Genomic DNA, 21,107 nt, shown 5'->3' with positions numbered 1-21,107 from the left:
AGGAAGAAACCCAGTTCACACCCCAGCACCCCACATGTTACCATAGGTCATCGCCAGCCCCTGGCCTGTGTGCCCTGCCTTGGGGCCCCAGGGAGCTGACATGTGGCAGAAGGCAGAGGGGCCTCCGGGAGCTCAGGCCAGAATTCAGACTAGGAAGGAGGTTCCTGCTTTTCTTTGCCTTGGAATGCGGTGAAGTTAGAGCGTGGGGAGGAGTTTGGTAGAAGTCCCAGCTGTTGCCTGGACTTGACTTTTAGACAGGGTCCCCCCCTTGGCTAGAAAGAATGGCTCTCCATGAGGTCAGATTCCCCCCTCCCCCGAAAAACAAGACCCGGCCCGTGGTGCAGTGGCAGGAGCCTCGCTGAGGTTCCAGCTGCAGCTCCACTGGGAGACCCGCCAGGCGCCTTCTTGCTCCGCGCGCTGACTGGGAGCATGGCACAGCCAGGACTCGGGAGGCCCCGAAGGCCCTCCCAGCCGTGCGAGCCGCCGATACTCCGGCTCCGGGAAGACCATGTGCAGAGGGGTCACGCGCAGGGTTCAAACAGCCCGGCGTGTGAAGGCGGGCCCTGATGTGTGCCCTCAGACAAGTTCCCCTCTCTGGACTTCAGTTTCCTCATCTGTAAATAAAAACACCAGAGTACTTCAGTTCGGGGGGTGTTGGGAGGGTGAAGTAAGGCAGCGTAAACCCTCAGGAGAGCAGGAGATGGAGACGCTGATGCGTGAGGGGTACGCTGTGGGCCCCTGGATTTGCTGTGAAGTCTCAGCTCCTACACTCACCTGCTGTGTGGCTCAGGACAATGACATAACCTCTCTGGGCTGCATCTTCCCCATGATGCCCACCTTACCTCGTCTTCACAAGGACTGAATGGGGCAGAGTGTGCCGGGTCGGGCGCACACAGGGCTCCTGGTGAATGGCATTGCTGCTTCACTGTGGTTCCCTCCCAACCTCCCACTCACTTGCCTTCTCCCTCCAGCTCTACCCTGAATGAGGTCAACACCTCCTCGACCATCTCCTGTGACAGCCCCCTGGACCCCCAAGAGGAACCGGAGCCAGGGCCCCAGCCCGAGTCCCCGGTGGAGCCGGAGGCAGAGCCGGAGTGGCTGCCGGACCCAAGCGGCCCTGGGCCCCGGGCTGAGGCAGAAGACAGCTTTCTGTAGGGGGCTGGCCCCCACCCTGCCCTTCCCAAAGTGTCCCCTCTACCTCCCAGCACCCCGTGTCTCCCGGCCTGTCCTGCCCAGCCTCCTGTCAGCCGGGCTGTCCCCGTCGGCTATCCCCTGTGGCAGGCTCCGGCCCCTGCCACGTCGCACCCCAACCTCTGGGGCTGGCTTAGGAGGCAAGAGGCCTGCAGGGGCCATGACCAGCCTCTGCCTCTGGGGAGGCCATGTGACTCGGAGCCAGGGTTCTCCCAAAGGACTCAGTTGCCCCATCTGTAAGATGGGAAAGTCGGGCTCGGTGGCCAACGGTTTGGGATTCTCCCCACGGCTGATGGGTGGGGAGCTTGGAATCCCTGGGGAGATTCTCTAGGTAGTTGAGGTAGTCAATGAACTTTATCCTGTTCAGCCGGCTGCCCCTCAGGGAGCTGCAGCTCTCTCCTTGTGCTTTCTCCGCCCGGAAGCTGGGAAGGGGCCCTGGCATCCCTGGCTCCTGGCTGAGCTGGGGCCTGGCCTTGGGCAGTGCTGCCTCCTCCCCTCGATGTCCGCCTTTGCTCTCCCAGGCCCGGGCTGGCCTGGGCCGTGTGTGCTCCACTGATGCTCGGGGCGGAGCCCAGCCCAGGGCTCTCCCGCCTGCAGCCCCGCCCCAGGCAGGTGGGGCGCACCTCCCTGTAAACAGTGCCCGTGTCCGTGTCTCCCGGCTCCGTGAGCCCTGGGGTCTCTCCCCTCGTCACTGCCAGTCTTATTCCACCCGAGAGTCTCCAGGGCCAGGGGCTGCACATCTGTGGGGAGTGCGTGGATGTGTGTGTGTGAAGTGCCCACACGTGTGGGCCCGTCTGTGGGCCATGTGTGCATTGGACCCACGGAAGCCTCACCCCCCAGGGGTGAGCGGGGTTGGGGAGATTCCAGACCACAGGTCACACTCCGGGCATTCGGGAACTGTGCTCCCTCCCCAGGCCCCCAGCCAGTCCCCACAGGCCAGCTGCCCAGGCCTTGACACAAAGTGACAGCCAGTGTCCTAGAAAGCCCCAAGCAGCTGCCTCAGGGACACAGGAAGACCACAGGAGCCCTTCTGGCACCCCCAATGACCTCAGGGGTGGTCCTGGGCCGAGGGGCCACATCAGACCACCTGGTGAGCCTCCCATACCACCACCTGCCGTCCAGGTCTGTGCCAAAGACAGTGGACAAGTGAAGGCCCCTGTGGGGCCCTAGAAACAACAAGAAGCCTTGGATGGGGACCCTGAGAAAGGGGTGCAAGAGGTGGGTACTCTGAGCGTTGCCTTCTCACCTGCCAGCCGCCCCATGGGGTATGGCTGTGTCTCTGCCCGGGGCCACTCAGCTCACTCTGCAGCAGCCCCCTAGCCAGGTGCACAGTGAGGTGCTGAGGGAGGGCTGTGACCCAGGCTGCTGGCAGGGCAGGGCTGGAAAGGGGGTGAGGGGAGGGTCGGCCCCTCTGGACACCCGCCCCTTTGCTGGGTGGCACCTCCCCGCCCCAGGACCCGCGAAGCCTGGTTGAGGAGGGGACTGGGTTCTCACTACGGTACCAAAGATGTAATCACCTAGGTTTACAAGTATTTTTAGGACTCACATTAACTCACATTTATACAACAGAAGTGCTATTTTATATGCCATCAAAATTTCCTATCTGTGTACCTTTTTTAAGGGGAAGATTTTAATATTAAACCCGGTGCTTCTCACAGACTTTTGTGGTCTCTGGCAGGGTGGGGCCCCTGTGCCTGGCTGGCAGCAGGAGCGGAGCGGGGGGGCCGACAGGGCTCACCCCGGCCACAGGTCCCCCCCACGCAGGTCCCTTTAGCGCTGGGTCTGGTTTCCCTCTGTACAAGAGGGATTTCTGCAGCCCGGATGCTGGGCTTCGGTTTTCCAGGTTGGGGAATGGGGAGGCTGCTCTGGCCCTGCAGGTGTCCGGCCCGGGGGTGGACAGGACTGTTCACAGGCTCAGGAGCCTGAGCCCCTCCTGCCGCCCTGCCCACCCTGTGCTTTGGTTTTGGCTGTTAAGCCGCCCCCCCCCCAACTCTGCCTGTGGGCCAGATTGAGTCTGCTGTAGCTCACGAAGCACATCCACTAAAGCCCAGAGTCAGGCCCCGGTGGGTAGCGGTTGGGTCCCAGTAGGAGGGCAGACACCACACCCAAGGGGCAGAGAACAGGAAGAAGTGAGGAGGGAGAGGAAGAGGAACGAAGAAGATGCCGGAGGACAGTGCCCAGGGCGAGGCCGGGGAAGGAAAGGTTCTGGCTGTGGCTCAGAGGGCCGCCTTGCCAGGCAGGACAGAAGGCTGTAGACCTGGTAGCCCCCGCCCCTCGCAGCTGAAGGAGGTCGGCGGCGTGGGGCTGGCATAAGTCAGGCATCCCAGTGTGGGCTGGCCAGCCCAGACTGCCCTGCCCAGGCCTTCGAGACCCTGGCGGTAGCGTGAGGCCAGGGGCCATAGAGCTACCAGGGGCAGCGGGCCAAGAGCAGGGTTCCTGGACCCAGACAGGAGCTTCCTGGCCCTCCCACCTGGGCCCTTTGGGAGAGGTCATCTGAGGTGGAATGATGTTTGTCACATTTCCCCGTGTGACCTTGGCCGTCCCTTGCTCTCTCTGAGCTGGGGAAGGGGCATCTCAGTTTGTTTCTGGGGGAGGGGTGCCTCGGTTTGGAGCCACTGCCTGGACTGCCTCCAGGAGTCGGGGGCTGTGGCTGCCTCGGCGGAGCGGAACAGAGACGTGGGGTGGCTCTGACTCAGAGGCCCTGCGGCCAACTCAGGAGCAGCTGAGCCACACCAGGGAAACCCCCCCAGAGGCAGGGCCAGGCCAGGCCAAGTCCACCCTCCTGGGGGTCTGGCTTCAGAGGACATTCAGAGCCTAAGCCCCCCTTACCCTGGCTGTGGGAAAAGATGAGCAAGCCAGTAAGCCAGGGTCTGCCCTGTGAAGAGGACAAACAACCGCATTCCAGAGGGGGATTATCCGCGCCCACGGGAAAAGCCACCATCCAGAGGTCGGGAGAATGTGGCCGCCTCCTCCTCAGGCCTGCTCCACACTGGGCCCGGCATGGACCACACCACAGCAGGCCTCAGTTTCTCCAGCGGTGAAGGCAGCTCACGATGCTATAAAGAGCCGAAGGATGGTAAAGCTCAGTGACCACTTACTGAGCCGGTGCTCTGTGCCAGGGCTGTGCTGTTGCTTCCCACAGTGTCTCACTTGACCTTCACATCAACCCTTGAGCCGAGCACCACTGTTGTTCTTATGTTACAACAGAGAAACCAGTTTAGGGAGGTTGCAAAGTGACTTCCCATGGTCCCCTGGTTGGTATGACGGGGATGGGATAGGGATCCAGGCCTGGCCAACTCCCACGTCATTGTCCAGGGAGGTAAAGCACCCAGCCAAGGATATAGGCCGAGGCATAGGGAAGCCTGGGTCCTCATCCCTGTCCCCTGACTCCAGACCCCTCTGGTGCTGTGTCCCAAGAGACAGAGAAGGAAAGTGCAGATAGTAGGAAGGAGCTAAGTGCGTCTGGTGGACGGCTTGGGCCTCACAGCGCCCTGGGCAGGGGGGTGAGGGGTCAGGGACACAGGGACCCCAGGTTGCCCTCCGCCGGCTCTGCCTCTCAACCTCAGGCAGGCCCAAGGGAACGGGTGAGCTGGCATTTTCCTCCCAGACAGATGAGCCACGGGGACGGCACTGTTCTTCCGCCACCCTGCTCCCTGCAGGGCCCTTGTTCCTGGAAAAAGAGGGCGACCCAAAGAAACTGCTGCTCCTGGGGCCCTGAGCCCCGGCCGCTAGGGCGCCTTGCCACGTCCAGGTCGCGTCCCCTTTGTGAAACAGGGCTCTGTCTCTGAAAGTCCTCTTTCCTTTCAGCTTCTTACTCGCCATCATTATAATTAAAAATTACTTTTATAAAACATGTATGTAACATTTGCCTGCATTAAAAATATCCACGAACCAAAATATATGATACAGAAAGAGAACGTCTTTGCGCATGTTGTATCTTAGACTCCAGTAACATTTCAAGCGCTCATCTTTCTTATGGAAATTCTGCCTCTCGCTGTTAACCGTTTCGTCGTACTCTTCCAGGTCCCCCCGCCCCTTCCACTCATGCTAATATTTGTATTTTGTGTCTATAGTATGCACACAGACACATGATTATAATTCTAAACAAAGTTTCCGCTGCCATTTTGCATCCTTTTGTTTCTGAGACACCCTCGCAGCCCAGCGGTGCGTACAGGTGTTCGTGTTCGTTCATTCTGAGAGCCGCAGGTAACACAAAGGCACGCCCCTGCCGCCAGATGTTTAAGCAGTCCCTACTGATGGACACTCAGTGTTTCGGAGTTACAAACTACGCTGGAATGACCACTGTCTGTGAAGTATATTTGTGTTCGCAGGTTTGTGGGAGCGTTTTCCCCCCATGGGGTAAACACCTGGACACAGAACTGCTGAGTAAAGAGAAAAAGCATTGGGAATGTTACTGGAGCCTGAAAGTTCTCTTTAAAACACAGAAGATCACAGAGGTTCTGGGAGGCTGAGAAAGTCAAACATATAAACGATGAAAACGACAGATGTTAATTCTAGCAGGGGCTCTGGCCTCCCGGGAAAAGTGTCATGCCTCTTCTGTTTGTTGAAAAAGGCCACAGACAAGCAGTAGAAAAGGAGTTCGGAGACGGAAGGGCACCACGCGGTGACTTCCTGCCGGTGTGACCAGAAGGGCCTTGGAGACGTTGGAGGCAGGAACTTTCCCGACGTCCAACTCCCAGCCTGCGTCCAGAGAGGGCGTCCCACCCCTTGGGAAACCCAGTGCCCGCTCACTGTGCGGGCTCTGCTCTGGACCCTCACGGTTTAGAGAGTGCGTTCCTATTGGAGGCCCCAAGTGAGGCTCGTAAACCGATGAGACAAGCAAGAAAAGATGGGTTCCCGGTGAGGAAGCTGAGGCTCAGAGCCACTAAGTGCTGGCCCAAGGCCACACACAGGAGGAGGCTCTTGACCGGCAGTCTGGTCCCTTGCAATTGTCTCCCTTAGAGACCCACAAAGTCCAGTTCCTGGACCCAGGGCAAGCAGGCTGGGCCCTGAGGTCAGGGTGCCGGCTGCCCACCCGAGGTATGGCCCTGGAATTCTCTGCGTGGGCTCCTCCTTGGAGTAGCATTCTGGGGTTTGTCTGAGCTTGTGACAAATTCCCACAGCTTAGAGTGCAATCTGCCATAGCGGCGTCAGGGGTCTGCTGAGGGGGCCTGGCCTAGGGCAGGGCATCTGTCTTCTCGGGATCCAGCAGGGGCTCGGGCATCACAGAAGCCAGATGCCCATCCCCCTGTGAGCCCCTCCCAGTGGCTCGGTCCCTGTCCTTCTCTCTGGGGCCCCTTTGGCCTGCTCTGTCCAATGGCTTCCCTTGGGGCTCCTCTCCTACCCCTCATGGGCTTGGGGCAGTTTCGTAGTCCAGGTTTGGGGTTTCATGGGTAATCACTGCAAGGAACCAAACAAGTTACAAATACAGGGAAGTAACAGAGCTTCTGTAAAATCACAGTTCTCAGGGTGCTGGTTCCCTTTCCGAAACAAGATGGAATCTTCCACACCCGAAAGCTTCCCTTCTTTGTTACTGACCTTCCTGGAGCCATCTATGGTCTTGGCTTTCTCTTGCTCAGACAGCTCCCATGGCCCGGTGAAGTCTGGACTTCCTACTGTGGTCTTCAAGGCCCTCCCTGCCCTGAGTCCCACCTCTCATGCGGCCCGCCTGTCCACTCCTCAGTGGGTCACAGGCTTGCCAGCTGCACATGAGAGCGCCCTGTTCCCCACGTCCTCTGAGAATAGTCACCCTGCCAGGTGTGAGGGGACAGCTCGCTGTGGTTTTGATTTGCATGCCCTGATGATGCCATGCATCTGGCCATCTGCAGCATCTTCAGAAAAGTATCTATTCAGTTCTTCTGCCCATTTTTTAATCAAATTTTTTTTTTGCTGTCAAGCTATATGAGTTCCTTATATACAAGGTCTGTCCAGAAGGTATCCAGCCATGTAATATGAAAAGTAGAGACACTTATTGAAGAAGATACAAGAAACATTATCCATAGGACAATGATGCCTCAGTCCCCTTCAAAGGAGGCCCCTTGAAACCTCACACAGGTCTCCCAATTGCCATCAGCTGTCCCGTCATATTTTCCTGAATCTCATCAATGGTCTGAAATCTCTTCCCTTTCAAAGGTGATTTTAGTTTTGGAAAAAGCCAGAGGTTGCAGGGCACACAACTGGGCTGCAGCAGGGCTGAGTCACCTGGGTGATTTGATGTTTCACCAAAAAGCTCTGCATGAGACATGAAGCATGAGTGGGAGCATTGTTATGATGAAGCTGCCAATCACCAGTCACCCATAGCTGTGGCCTCTGAATCATTGAAAGGGTTTCTAAGCTTGAACAGAAGAATGTTCAAGCTTAACGCAAAATTTGATGCAGATTCTTTATTTTACTCAGTCAGTTTGAAAGTGATGGTCACACAGTGTGCATGCTCGCTCAATGACTTCTACAGCCCCCACAGACTAGTACCGTGAAGTCACTGATCACGCATGCGCTTTCCAGTCCACTCTCTTTGGCCGCCAGGTGACATGGATGTCATGCAAACCGTTCTCGTTTTATTAACAATGGCTGGACTTTTTCTGTATAGAGTTCGTATTTTGGATATTAAGCCGTTATCGGACTTCTGATTTGCAAATATTTTCTCCCGTTCTGTAAGTTGCCCATTCAGTTTGTCGACCATCGTTTGCCATGCAGAAGCCTGGCCTCTGTGCTTTCCTGCTGAGGCCCAGCTCCCTGTGACTGGAGGGCAAGCTCTTGCTCTAACTTCCAGCCCCAGCACAAAGCTTCCCCCCAGCCCTGTGGGGGGAAGGCTCCCCCAAGAAGCCTTCCTGATCATTCAGCTGGAGCTGACTTCTCTTCCTAGCCCAGTGTTTGTGCCTCTGACAGGCCCTCGTGTCCGTCCAGCACGTTCAGTCCCCAGCTGTCAGATGCACTCTCTCACCTCCGGGCTTTGCCCTGTGTCTCTCCCTCCAGGAATAGTCCCCACTCCTCCCTGCACCTCCCCCCAACCCCTCACTCTCCAGTCTCAGCTTAGGCAGACTCTTCCTGGACCCCCCTCTTCAGTGCTCCAGGATATCCTGTGGCTTCCCCTGTGTCAGGACATAGGAGAGTTCCTCTCCCGGCTCTGCTACCAGGCTGTGAGCTCCAGAGGGGACAGGCCATGCCTGCCCTGTTCACCACTGTTTTTTTTTCTACGGCCAAGCACAGAGTGAATGCTCAACAAGCATCTGTTGAATGCACTTTGCCTGCATCATTGTCTCCCTGGATCTGAGTCAGTGACCTCTGTCCCACTTTACAGATGAAGAAACTGAGAGAGGCCAGGAGTGGGAAATGCAGTTCCTGGTCTCTCTGGCTCCAAAGCCCAAGCCTCCCCCACTACCTGGACATTTGAGAGCTCCACCCTTTTCCGAAGGCAGCTGGTTAAACACGTGGGCTCTGGGGCCAAATTCCTGGGTTCAAATCCAGCTCTGTCACTTATCCGTTGTGTGACCCAGGGTAGGACACTTATCATTGTTGAGCCTGTGTTTCCTGATCTATAATGTGGGGTAAACTCTCCCCAGAGGTGGTTTTGAGGCCCAAATGAGATGGTCCGTGCAAAGCACTGAGCATGGACACTGACACAAAGAGAGGGCCCAATGGGCAGGGTGACTCAGAACACCCCCCTTCATGCCCCTGGGTTAGTGCAATTATTAGTACCACCCCTTTGGGTCTCAGCAGTCCCTGTTTGGATGGTCAGTCATGTCAGTATCAATCCACGTCAGGGTGATCACCTGCAATGTAGTCCCCCAACCTGGGTGCTCATCTTACCTCGCAGCCGGGCAGTGAGCACCCTGCCAGCAGGGAAGAGCCCCGAGCCCTCTCCTTCTTGGGCCCCAAACAGGGCCCAACCCACGAAACCATCACCCAGTGTTTTCTGAGAGCAAAAAATTCCTTCTGCTCTCTCTCCCTTTGTTCATTTGTTTACTCACTCATTCACGCACCCAGCACTGACCGAGTCCCATCATCCACCAGGCATGGGCTGTTCCCAGGGCAAGGGCTAGGGCTGGGGTTGAGGGATCAAGAGGGTGGGGCTAAGCTGTGTGGGCCATGGGGCCTGGAGTTACCAGGAGGCGGGAGCCAGGCACGGAAGGACATGGAGGTCGGGCCCCCGGTCTGTATAGAAGCATGAAATGACCCACATAGTTGCCTCAGGATTTCCTAATCCTTGGGCTGACATGCAAACCCTTCTCAAATTCCTCTGCCACAGGAAGCAGTGATGTCAGCCTGGGATCCCTGCTCATCACCATCCCGGCAGCCGCGCTGTGGCCTCCGCAGGCAGGGTTCACTGCACTTCCACCGCTTGTCCACTGGTGCTCAGCACTCTTGCTGCTGGGGAAGACCCAGGGTCACCCCGTGCACCACGGCGGTCAGTAGCACAAGCTGGACAGCCAACTATGTTGTTTGCTGGCCCTGGGACTTTGGGCACATGACCTAACTTCTCTGAGCCTCAGTTTCCTCATCTGCAAAATGGGGATAATTACTAGAACCAGCTTCACGAGTGAGAGAGTTAAATGAGGTAAACACACAGAGAGTCTGGCATGGTGCCTGGCATATAAGCGACACTAAGACAATGCCAGGCTTCCAAATGCCATGTTCCCAGGAGGGCAGAGTCCCTTCCTGCTCACAGAGCTTTGCAACAACTGCATTCATTCTTTGACTCATTCATCCTTCAGACATTTAAAGTCAGTGGATCAGAATGGTCTGTCACACTACAGGCTCAGAAGGCAGAAATGCCCTCACCAGCTGTGTGATCTTGGGAAAGTGACTTAACTTCTCTGAGCCTTGGGATAGTAACCACATGTACCTTTAGGGTTGAGGATTCAGTGAGAAATCTCCAAAGAGTGCTGGGCACACACTGGGCACAAAGAGTGCCTGACCCAGTGAGATCGTGATCAACCTTAGAGGCAAGTGCTGGGAGAGGGGTGAGGTCAGGAGGCCTGGGATGCATAGGAAGGACACCTGCCCTCCTGCTAGGGGCAGGGAGGCCTCTTGGAGGTAGGGAGTCTGAGGAGCTATAGGAGTCAGCCAGGTACACAGACTAACAGGGCAAGCAGCTTCCTCTGATCTTGGGGACAAAGTGGGCTCTGCTGAGGTGGCCTAGGCCACCCCTCAGGGCCACTGTGGCCTCCAGCCTGCCTTGCCAACCACATCCCTTCTTCACCTCGTGGCCCCCCACCTGAGAGGGGTCTCTGCCAGCCTGCGTCAGGAGGGCCTTCGTGAGAATCCCAGGCAAGCCCAGAGCCCTGTCCTGAGGTCAGACACAAAGCTGTACCTGCACGTGAGGGGTGATCAGGTTTCCTCGAGGCTGTCCCTGAGCCTTTGAGTCACCAGTGAGCAACAGTGTCCCTGTCACCTGTGCAGGTTCCCACTTCCCAGCCCTAACTCAGCAGGACTGGAGAGGCTCTGGGACCTGAACTTCAGCAGGTACCCCTGCAGTTCTGAGCCTGGAGTCCCTGGGCTGTCCTGGGAGGTGCCCGCTCCAGAAGTTCCCATTAAAAACCACAGCCAGGTGTCCTCGACCCTTTGCACTGGGAGATCACCCCCTCCCACCTCCGCCTCCGCTCCGTTCCTCTGGCTGGCCACAGGGAGCCCCAATTTTTCACCCTCTCTGGCCTCCACGCTGGTCCCTCTGCTGGATTTCCTTTCTGCCAGGAGGACTCCTCCAAGGCCCAGCTCTACAGCTGCTGTGCTGAGGCCCTGGCAGCCCCTCCACTCTCTGCGCCCCCATGGCATCTGATTGTGCCCCTGTCACCACACCAAGGGGCTCCCTCCAGATGGGCTAGACTTGAAAAAGCTAATGTCACATGGATAAGGCTGCACTTGTTGAAGACCTGATGAGAGTGAAGGTGAGCAGGTGTGTTTAGAGACCACATCCAAGGAGGGCCTACGAGGTCAGAGTGCTCAACCTGGAGACACGGTGCCTCTGAGAACCACGGCTGCCCCACATCACTGGAGGCCAATCAACGCACAGGGAACAGTCGCCTGGGGGTCCAGAGGGCAGCACCGGAGCTACTGGCAGGTGCCCCAGGGAAGCAGGTCTGTGTCCCCAGGAGGGAAGCAAGGACTCCAGCTCTCCGACAGCAGGAGGCACGCAGGTGGCTGCCAGCAGTGCTGTGGGGCTGTGGGCAATGGTGCGGGCCCACTGGCTTAGGCAGCAGGAAGTGCTGACTTGGGTGTGAGACCCTGAGGATCTGGATCCTGGATCTGGGTCTTCCCCACAGTATCTGTGTAACACAAGTTCAGTGACCCTCTGTGACCTTTCCGGTCTTTATCTCTACAGCGGAGGTAGTATGTACATCACCCACTGAGTCCCCGCAGCCCAGGCCTATATGAAAACATCAAAATGAAAGTGCCTTACAAACAGTAAATGGCTCACCCCTCCGAAGCCAGAACGAAACTCAGAAGCCAGAAGTGAAAAGACAACCAATTGGAATACGTGTAAAGTAAAATCTGTGTGAATAAGGACACATAAAGTAAAAGAGAGGTCATAGACGGAGAGAAAACATCCCCAAAACATATGACAATAGGATTAATAGACATAATGCAGAGACTATAAACAGTCCTAATAAATCCATAAAAGACAAGAAACAAATAGAAAAATGGACAAAGAATACTCATATTTGTAGAAGAAATCAAAATGGCCAATACACAAGTGAAAAAATGTTCATTTCACCCTTAATCTAGGCAATTCATATTAAAATCTCAATGAAATAACATTTGTTTTTCTATCAGTTCAGGAAATACTTTAAAAGTTAATAAAACCCGATGTCAGCAAAAATATAGTGAAGCTGGGTTTCCCACACACTGGACACATTCACACGTTTTTGTTTTGTTTTGTTTTGTTTTGTTTGGAGGGCAATTTAACGATGTTCCAAGCTGACCCAGCTGCCCCTCTTCTAGGACTGGATCCTGCTCAAAGATTCATGTGTAAGAATGGTCACTGCAACATCGTTTACAAGGGAAAACGATCTAAAGTGACTAAAGCATCCATTCGTAGAGAAATGCTGAAATAAATGACGGCATCTTCATAGCAGGACTGCAGGGCAGCACCTCATAAAACAAGGCAGGTCTCTGTGGATTGACATGGAAGGGTTTCTGAGATGTGTTGTTGGCAAGTGATGAAACGCGGGCCCCAGTGCAATAAGTAGCATCTGACAGAGTATGGATAAATGGATGGATGGATGGATGGATGGATGGAAGGAAAAGTATGGATAGATACATGGACAAGGCTGCACAGGCAGGGCAAACATCGGGAAGTGAGCATGCGTAACTCCAACCAAAGGTTGTCGCTGGGAAATGGGCTATGGCTGAAAGGAGAAGTGTTTTTTAAATCAGTGTTTTGGATTTCCTAGAAAATATTCCCAGAAGTGGAATTGCTGGGTCATAAGGCGGTTCTATTTTTAATTTCTTGAGGAACCTCCACACTGTTTTCCACCGGGGCTGCGCCCGTCTGCATCCCCAGCAACAGTGCACGAGGGTTCCCTTTTCTCCACAGCCTTGCCAGCACTTGCTGTTTGTTGATTAATTGATGGTAGCCATTCTGACAGGTGTGACTTTATTTATTCGGGTCCTCTCTCTTTTTCCTGGTGAGTCTGGTCAAAGGTTTGTCAAGCTCTTGGTTTCATTAGTCATTTGTATTATTTTTTTTTTTGCTCTGCTTTGTTTATTTCCCTTCTGATGTGTATTATTTCCTTCCTTCTATTCATTTTGGGCTTTGTTTGCTGCTCTTATTTTAGTTCCTTTAGGTATAAGGAAAGGTTCATTTGAGATTTTTTGTTTCTAAGGTAGGCCTATATGGCTATGAATTTCCCTCTTAGGACTGCCTTTGCTGTGTCCCATAGATCTGGGCCATTGTGTTTTCATTTTCATTTGTCTCCAGGTGTTGCTGGACAGGGACTGGCCTGGAGCAGGTCTTGCCTCAAGCCCGCCTGTAGTGTGTGGGTTCTTGACCTCAGGTAGGAAAGATTTCACAATATGAGTCCAGGTGATTTTGACAGTATGCTTATTAAGGCTGGGGACAGTAAAACAAAGGAAAGACTTAGGGCAGAAGAAGTAACAGGAGAGCCTGGGGGTGGCGGGGGCTCTGCTTTGGCTCCCTGGAAATGTTATAAGAAAGGAGTGAGCCAAGGCGGGGCTGCTGTCAGCTCACTGGGAAATGAAGGTCGCAGAGACAGGAGTGAGCCAGGGCAGGGCTGTTGTTGGCTCGCTGTGAAGTCAGAGAGAAAGGGGGACCCCAGAGACAGCATCAGAGGGTTAAGCCTGAGTCAAGCTGTCACTGCCCACTGTTCCCCTGGCTGCAAGTCTCCCGGGGACCCTTAGAGTCTAGGACAAAATAAAAAGTTCATGCCCTGGAAGGGGCAAGGGCATGCTCTAGAGTGAGCCAGCCCTGATGTTCTTTGTTTGGGGGGTTTTATTTCTCTTCTGTGGGTGAGAATCTTAGGGGAGGGTTTTAGCAGAATAGTCGTCAGTTCTCCAGATGCATTTTCAATATGCTGATGCATCAAAATGAGTGTATAGGGGAATTTGGGATTATTCTTTGGCCTGCTTTCTTGTTTTACTTTTACCTTGGGTAAAAGTAAACCCAAGGAAAAAGTAAACCTTTACCTCTGTCTGGCTCTAATGAGGTTTTTGTCATTTGTTCCCTAACTTCATCTGTCCTTGGGCACCAGTGGCATGAATTGGGTTTCTGTTCTCTATTTCCCAGAGAACATGATTAAAGTATGAATTCTCTGGTTAGGGAGGAGAGGTATAAACTATTTTCCCCCAAGTGTACTTGGTTAGGGGAGATAAGGTCTTGTGATTCACCACCTGGCTGTAAGTTACTCACCATTTGGCTTTATTTAATGTTCTTGTCTCAGTTTCCCCATTCCACTCACCCAGAAATTTTTCTAGCTTCTTACTATCCTGCCTCACAGATACTTTTGATTTCTTCTTTGATCTCATTGTTAACCCGCTATTGTTTAATAGCATGTTATTTAGCCTCCATGTTTTTTTTTAAGATTTTATTTATTTTTATTTTTAGGGAGGGAAGGGAGGGAGGAAGAGAGAGAGAGAGAGAGAGAGAGAGAGAGAGAGAGAGAGAGAGAGAGAGAGAGAGAGAGAGAAACATCAATGTGTGGTTGCTGGGGGTTATGGCCTGCAACCCAGGCATGTACCCTGGCTGGGAATCGAACCTGGGACACTTTGGTTCCCAGCCCGCGCTCAGTCCACTGAGCTACGCCAGCCAGGGCTAGCCTCCATGTTTTTATGTGTTTTTCAGTTCTCTTCTTCTTCTTTTAATCCTCACCCAAGGATATATTTATTATTTTAGAGAGAGAGGAAGAGAGAGAGAGACATTGATGTGAGAGAGAAACATCAATCAGTTGCCTTCCATACATGCCCCCACCAGAGATTGAATTTGCAACCTAGGCATGTGCCCTGACTGGAAATAACACCTGCAACCTTTTGGTGCACAGGACAATGCTCCAACCAGCTGAGCTACCCAGTCAGGGCTTCAGGTTTCTTCCTCTTGTAATGCATTTCTGGTTTCATACCATTTTGTTCAGAGATCATTCTTTATATGATTTCAGTTTTTAAAAACTTATTAAAACTGCCCTGGCTGGTGTGCTTCAGTGGTTGGAGCGTCATCCCGTAACTGAAAGGTTGCAGGTTTGGTTCCCAGTCAGGGCTCACACACAGGTTGTGGGTTCATGCTCAGTCTGGGCGTGGGAGTATGCAACCCTAGTCTGGATGTGTATGATCCCCGCTCCAGGTCCACATCCCTGGTCTGGGTGCGTACAGAGGCAACCTATTAATGCTTCTCTTGCATCAATGTATTCCTCTCGCCCTTTCCCTCTCTCTTCCTCTCTCTGAAAAAGCAAATGAAAATGTCCTCAGGTGAGGATAAGAAAAAATTATTGAAACTTGCTTTGTGGCCTAACATGAAGTCTATCCTGGAAAATGTTCCATGTACACTTGAAAAGAAAGTATATTCTGCTACTTTGGGAAGAAATTTCCTAAAAATATCAACCAAATCTGTTTGGTCTACTGTGTCATTTAAGGCTGCTGTTCCCTCATTCATTTTCTGTCTGGAAGATCTATCCGTTGATTCCAACGGGTGTCGAGTCCCCTACTGTGACTGCATTATGGTCTATCTCCCCCTTTATGTCCATTCAGATTAGCTTCATATATTTAGGGGCTCCTCTGTAGGGTGCGTAAATGTTTACAAGGGTTACACCCTCCTGTTGGATTGGTTCCTTTATGATTAGGTCCCTTATCATCATGTAATGTCCTTCTTTGTCTCTTATTATAGCCTTTGTTTAAAATTCTATTTTGTGAAAGTTTTGCTACTCCAGCTTTTCTTTGTGTTTCCATTTGCCTGAAATATCTTTTTCCATCATTTTAATGTCAGTCTCTGTGTGTGTTTTATTTTTTGATCTGAAGTGGGTCTCTTGTAGACAGCATATTTACGGGTCTTGTTTTCCTAGCCATTCAGCTACCCTATGTCATTTGATTGGAGCATTTAAGCCATTTACATTAAAAGTGATTATTGATAGCTATGTAGTTGTTGTCATTTTATAATTCATATTTATGTTCTTTTTTTCTTTCTTTCTTCTTCCTAAAGAAATTGAACATTTCTTGTATACTAGTTTGATGGTGAGGAACTCCTTTAGCTTCATCTTGTCTGGTAAGCTCTTTCTCTCTGTCCTGCAATTTTAAATGATAGCTTTTCTGGGTAGAGTAGTCTTGGCTGTAAGTTCTTGATTTTTATCAGCTTGAATATTTTGTGTCAATCCCTTCTGGCCAGAAAAGTTTCTGTTAAGAAGTTAACTGACAGTCTTATGGGACTTCCCTTGTAGGAAACTCTCTTTCTCCTGTTGCTTAAGGTTCTCTCTTTGTCTTTAACTTTGCCATTTTAATTATGATGTGTCTTGGTGTCAGTCTCTTTGGTTTCATCTTGTTTGGGACTCTCTGTGATTTCTGAACTTGTTTGTCTATTTCTTTCAGCAGATTAGGGAAAAGTTCAGTCATTATTTCTTCAAAAAGGTTCTCAATCCCATGTTCTCTCTCTTCTTCTGGGACCCCTATGATGTGACTGTTATTACACTGGATGTTGTCCCAGAGGTCCCTTAAGTTATCCTCATTGTTTTAAAATTCGTTTCTTTTGGCTGTTCTGAATGGGTGTTTTCTGATACCTTGTCTTCCAAGTCACCCATTTGACCCTCTGTTTCATCTAATCTGCTGTGGATTCTTCCAAGTATACTCTTCATTTCAATAATTGTGTTCTTCATTTTGACTAGTTCTCTTTTTATGATTTCTGTGTCCTTTTTTGGGCTTACTACCTCTTTGTTGACGTTCTCACCAAGTTCCCTGAACATGCTATAACCAGTATTTTGAGCTCTGTATCTGACAGACTTCTTGCCTCCATCTCATTTAGCTCTTTTTCTGGAGATTTTTCCTGATTTTTCATTTGGGATATGTTCCTTTTTCTACTCATTTTGGCTGCCTTTCTGTATTTGTTTCTACCTATTAGATAGATTAGGTAGATTTGCTATGTTTCCCAGTCTTGGCGTGGTGGCCTTATGTAGTAGGTGTCCTACGGGCCCCAGGGGCACAGTCTCCCTGGTCACCTGATCTGGGTTCTCCATGAGTGTCTCTCGTGTGGGGTGTGCTTGCCCTCCTGTTGTAGTCGTACCTTGGTTGCTGTTGGCCATGTGGGGCTGGCCCTCAGACTGTCTGGCTGTGAGAACTCGCCACGACCACAGCACATGATCTGCTGTGTGGGGCAGACTCCCTGCAGACAGATTCACCCCAGCAGCGTCGGGTGCCTGCTGAGACGACCCTGTGGGTATGCTGCTTGTGGAGCTGATTGGGTCCTGCTCTGCTACAGACTGAGCGAACTAGCATATGTTGGTTCTGGAGACTCTTGGGTGGCTCTAGGGCAGGTCAGTGTGAGATACTCCCTGTGACTGGCATAGGGGAGCCTGTTAGGAGCTACAAAGTGACACGTGGCTGGTAGCTGCCTGAGCTGGGCCTGGATGTGCATAGAAGAGACCACACTGTGAACCAGTCCTGGGCCTGGGACAAGTCATCCAAAGGCCCAAGGCGCCCTGAGACCTGCTGCCACCTGCTAGCTGGCAATGGGGCAGGGTGTCAGGGAGTCACGAGGGTGGAGCTAGTGGAGTCACCAAGCTAATGCAGAATCAGGTTTGGATGTGTGGGGTGAGGGCTGAGACCGTGGTGGCCTTTCTTCCCTTTCTCTCCCTGAAGGCACAAACTCAGTTTCTCCCTGTATGTCTCTAGCGATTCCCCAAATCCTTGATCAAAATATCTCATGAGTTTTTAAAGAAAGACTTCAAAGCCACCAAAAGAGCTTCGGGATGTGCACAAGATGGGTGGGGTGGGGTCCCAGGGACTCATCAGGTTGGAGCTGGTAGGCTGCACCAATTCACCAGGCTATGAAAGATCAGTGCTGGCCACGTGACAGGAGGGATCCACACAGGCAACTATCAACAATGTGGGAAGAGAGCTCAATGCAGGGACAATGGCAGCTGTTCCTCCAGCCTTCACCCTGAAGCCACACAACTCAGTTTCTCCCTGTAGTCTTTATGCACACCCCAAGCTTGAATTCCAAGTTTTTAAAGAAAGTCTGTGCGAGCCCAGGACAGTTGTTGAAAGAGCCTCAGGTTGTGCATGAGTTGGGTGGGGTGGGGTCTCAGGGAGTTACCTGGGTGTGGTGAGTAGAATTTATTAGATTAACACAGATTCGCCAGTGCTGAGCCTGAGGCCAATCAGCAAAGCTCTCAAGAGTACAGAGAGGACAGTCACCACTGCCGGGGGCCTGTGGACCTTCCAGGGTCTCAGGAATTCATGAGGGTGGAGCTAGTGACAGGTTCAGATTTGGTCCAGTCAGGGGGAGAGTGGGGGTTGTTCCTCCAGCCCTCACTCTGAAGCTGTGCAACTCAGTTTCCCCGTGTGTGTTGCTGGTGGCCCTTGAGCCACTGTCTCTCTGCTGGAGCCAAAGGGGAGTACCTGCAAGCTACAGTTTGTGCACTGGCCTTTCAAGGAGACCACTGGGGCCCTGGCCGGTGTCATTCAGTTGGTTGGAGCACCTTCCTGTAAACTGAAAGATTGAGGGTTCAATTCCCATCAGGGTACATACCTAGGTTGCAGGTTCTCTCCCCAGTTGGGGCGGGGGGGACACATACTGGAGTCTTCTGATTGATGTTTCCCTCTCTCCCCTGCCCCTCCTAACTTTGTCTCTCAAATCAATACACACATACTTAAAAAAAAAAAAAGCCTGGGTTTCCAGCAGCCATCCATCTCACCTGGACAGATGGAATCCCTCTGTCCCTCTGATTTTCAGACAGTAGTCATGTGAGCTGCTCTTCCCGGCACCGGTGCTCCAGGCTGGGGAGCCTGGTGTGGAGCTGAGACCCCTCATTTCTAAGGGGGAGGGGGACCATTGCAGCTGAGATATCCCTCTGGATTCTCAACCACCACACGTGGGTGTGGGGCCAGTTTCTTTTGCATCTCTGCCCCTCCTACCAATCTCAACCTGTCTTTATATCCTCAGTTACAGGACTTCTGTTCAGCTAGTCTCCAGATGGTTTTTAGGCTGATTGTTCTATAACTTAGTTGTAATTTTGATGTGGTCACAGGAGGAGGTGAGCACAGTGTCCATCTACTCCACTCTCTTGACCAGAATCTTTTTATATTTAATGTCTTGGCACCCTTGTTGAAAATCAATTTATCATAGATACAAAGGTTTTATTTCTGGACTTTCTTTTCTCTTTCTTTTTTTTTTCATATCCTCACCTAAGGACATTTTTTTTATTGCTTTTAAAGAGAAGGGAAGGGAGAGAAGAAAGAGAGAGAGAACCATTGATGTGAGAGAGAAACATCAATCATTTTTCTTCTGTACACACCTGGGCTGGGGATTGCATGCACCTGCACTGGGGATCAAACCCACAGCCTAGGTATGTGCCCTGACCAGGAAGCAAACCCACAACCCTTTGGTTACAGGATGATGCTCCAACCAACTGAGCCACACCAGCCAGGGCTATTTCTGGACTTTTCATTTTATTCTGTTGATCTACATATCTATCCTTATGCTGATATCACACTGTTTTGATTTCTGTAGCTTTATAGTTAATTTTGAGATCGGAAAGGGTGACTCCAAACTTTGTTCTTTTTCAAGATTGATTTGGCTATTTGGGGTCTCTTGAAATGTCACATGAGTTTGAGAACCAGCTTTCCCATTTTTTATAAAAAGGCCATTGGGATTTTGATAGGGACTGCATGGGAAACTGTAGATTATTTGGGGAAATATGCTATCTTTAAAATACTAAATCTACCAACCCATGAACTTAAAATATCTTTCTCTTATTTAGTCTTCGTGATTTCTCTCAGTAATGCTTTAGGGTGTCCAGTGTGTATGTCCTACATTTTTTTTGGTTAAATTTATCCCAAAACATTTTATTCATTTAGATGCCACTGCAAATAAAATTTGTAAAAACATTTTCTTTTTGGATTGCTCATTACTAGTGTATAGAAACATAGTGGAGTTCAGTGGAGTTCTTTTGTGTTGATATTGTACCTTTCAACTTTGGTGAATTCATTTATTAGCTCTAGCAGGGTTGGTTTTTTCTTTTTGTAGATTCTCTAGAATTTTTCTATATATAAGATCATGTCTTCTATGAATACATATAGTTTTACATTTTCCTTTTTAATTTGGGTGCCTTTTATTTCTTTTTATGATTGCTTTGGCTAGAACTTCCAGTACAATGATGAGCAGGGGAGGTTCGGAAGACAGCATTATCCTGGTCTTGTTTCTGACCTAAGCGAGGCAGGCGGGGGAAGGGGGAAGCTTTTCATTTTTCACCATTGAGTTAACTGTAAATATTTTATATATGCCCTTAATCATGTTAAGAATAATGTGCTTTGTTCTTAGTTTATTTTGTGTTCTACCATGAAAGCATGCTAGGTTTTGTTAAAGGTTTTTTTCTGCATCCACTGACATGATCATGTGGAATTTTTTTGCCCTAAATGTGATGCATTTGATGAATTTTCATATGTTGAACCATCTTTGCATTTTGGGAATAAATCCCACTTGGTCATATGTACAATCATTTTAATATATTGTTGGATTTAGTTTGCTAGGATTTGGGTTTAGTATGTTTGCACCTATATTTATAAGACAGATTGGTCTCATTGTCTGTCTTGTGATGTCTTCATCTGTCTTCAGTGTCATGGTACCACTGCTCCCGTTGAGTTGAAAAGTGTTCTCTCATCTTGTATTTTTTTTGAACAAGTTAGAAAATAATTGGGAATAATTCTTACTTAGTGTTTGGTAGAACTCACCGGTGAAGCTGTCTGGTCCTGGGCTTTCTCTGTTGCAAGGCTTTTCACTTTGGATTTAAGCTCTTTGCTAGTTCTAGGTCTACTCAGATTTTCTACTCCTTCTTGAGTCAGTTTTTGGTGTTTGTGATTGCTAACGGTTTGAAACACCTGCCTGAAAAAAAGAAAACATTTATGTACAAAATTATTACATATATCTCAGTACGTGGAAAGAATGACCATTTTCCTGCGTCAATGTTATATAGGGAGTTTTAGTTTCAGGAAGTAACTTTACCACCATGTTATATAAAAACAAGAAAGGGAATGTTAAGAGATCAACTAAAAGGGGTAAAAACAATTTCCTCCAGGAAAGGAAGGGGCAGAGGAATGCTTTTTTTTTTTTTTTCCTTAAGAACTATGGTAGCACAATTAGACTCTTTGTTAAAATAAATAACAATGAGTCTATGAAAAGGCAGTTCTACAACCAGGCTGCCTCGATCCAAATCCCTCCCCCCACATTTGGAAACTGCACAATTATGGGCACGTTTCAAGTGTGTGAG

General features: G+C 50.8%; 1 protein-coding gene across 2 annotated transcripts in view; it reads left to right on the top strand.

The window, feature by feature from the left end:
* Nucleotides 1–5,075, top strand: part of PDGFRB (platelet derived growth factor receptor beta) — a 38,517-nt gene extending 33,442 nt beyond the window's left edge. For both annotated transcript variants that reach the window (XM_036014339.1, XM_036014338.1), the window contains one exon: nucleotides 972–5,075. In XM_036014339.1, the coding sequence (XP_035870232.1) occupies nucleotides 972–1,155 (184 nt within the window). In that variant the 3' untranslated portion in view covers nucleotides 1,156–5,075. The remainder of the gene's footprint in view (nucleotides 1–971) is intronic.
* Nucleotides 5,076–21,107: the final 16,032 nt, after the last annotated feature.

This window comes from Phyllostomus discolor, chromosome 13 (genome assembly GCF_004126475.2).
Source record: "Phyllostomus discolor isolate MPI-MPIP mPhyDis1 chromosome 13, mPhyDis1.pri.v3, whole genome shotgun sequence".
Classification (NCBI taxonomy): Eukaryota; Metazoa; Chordata; class Mammalia; order Chiroptera; family Phyllostomidae; genus Phyllostomus; species Phyllostomus discolor.
This window is presented reverse-complemented; position numbering and strand designations above follow the sequence as displayed.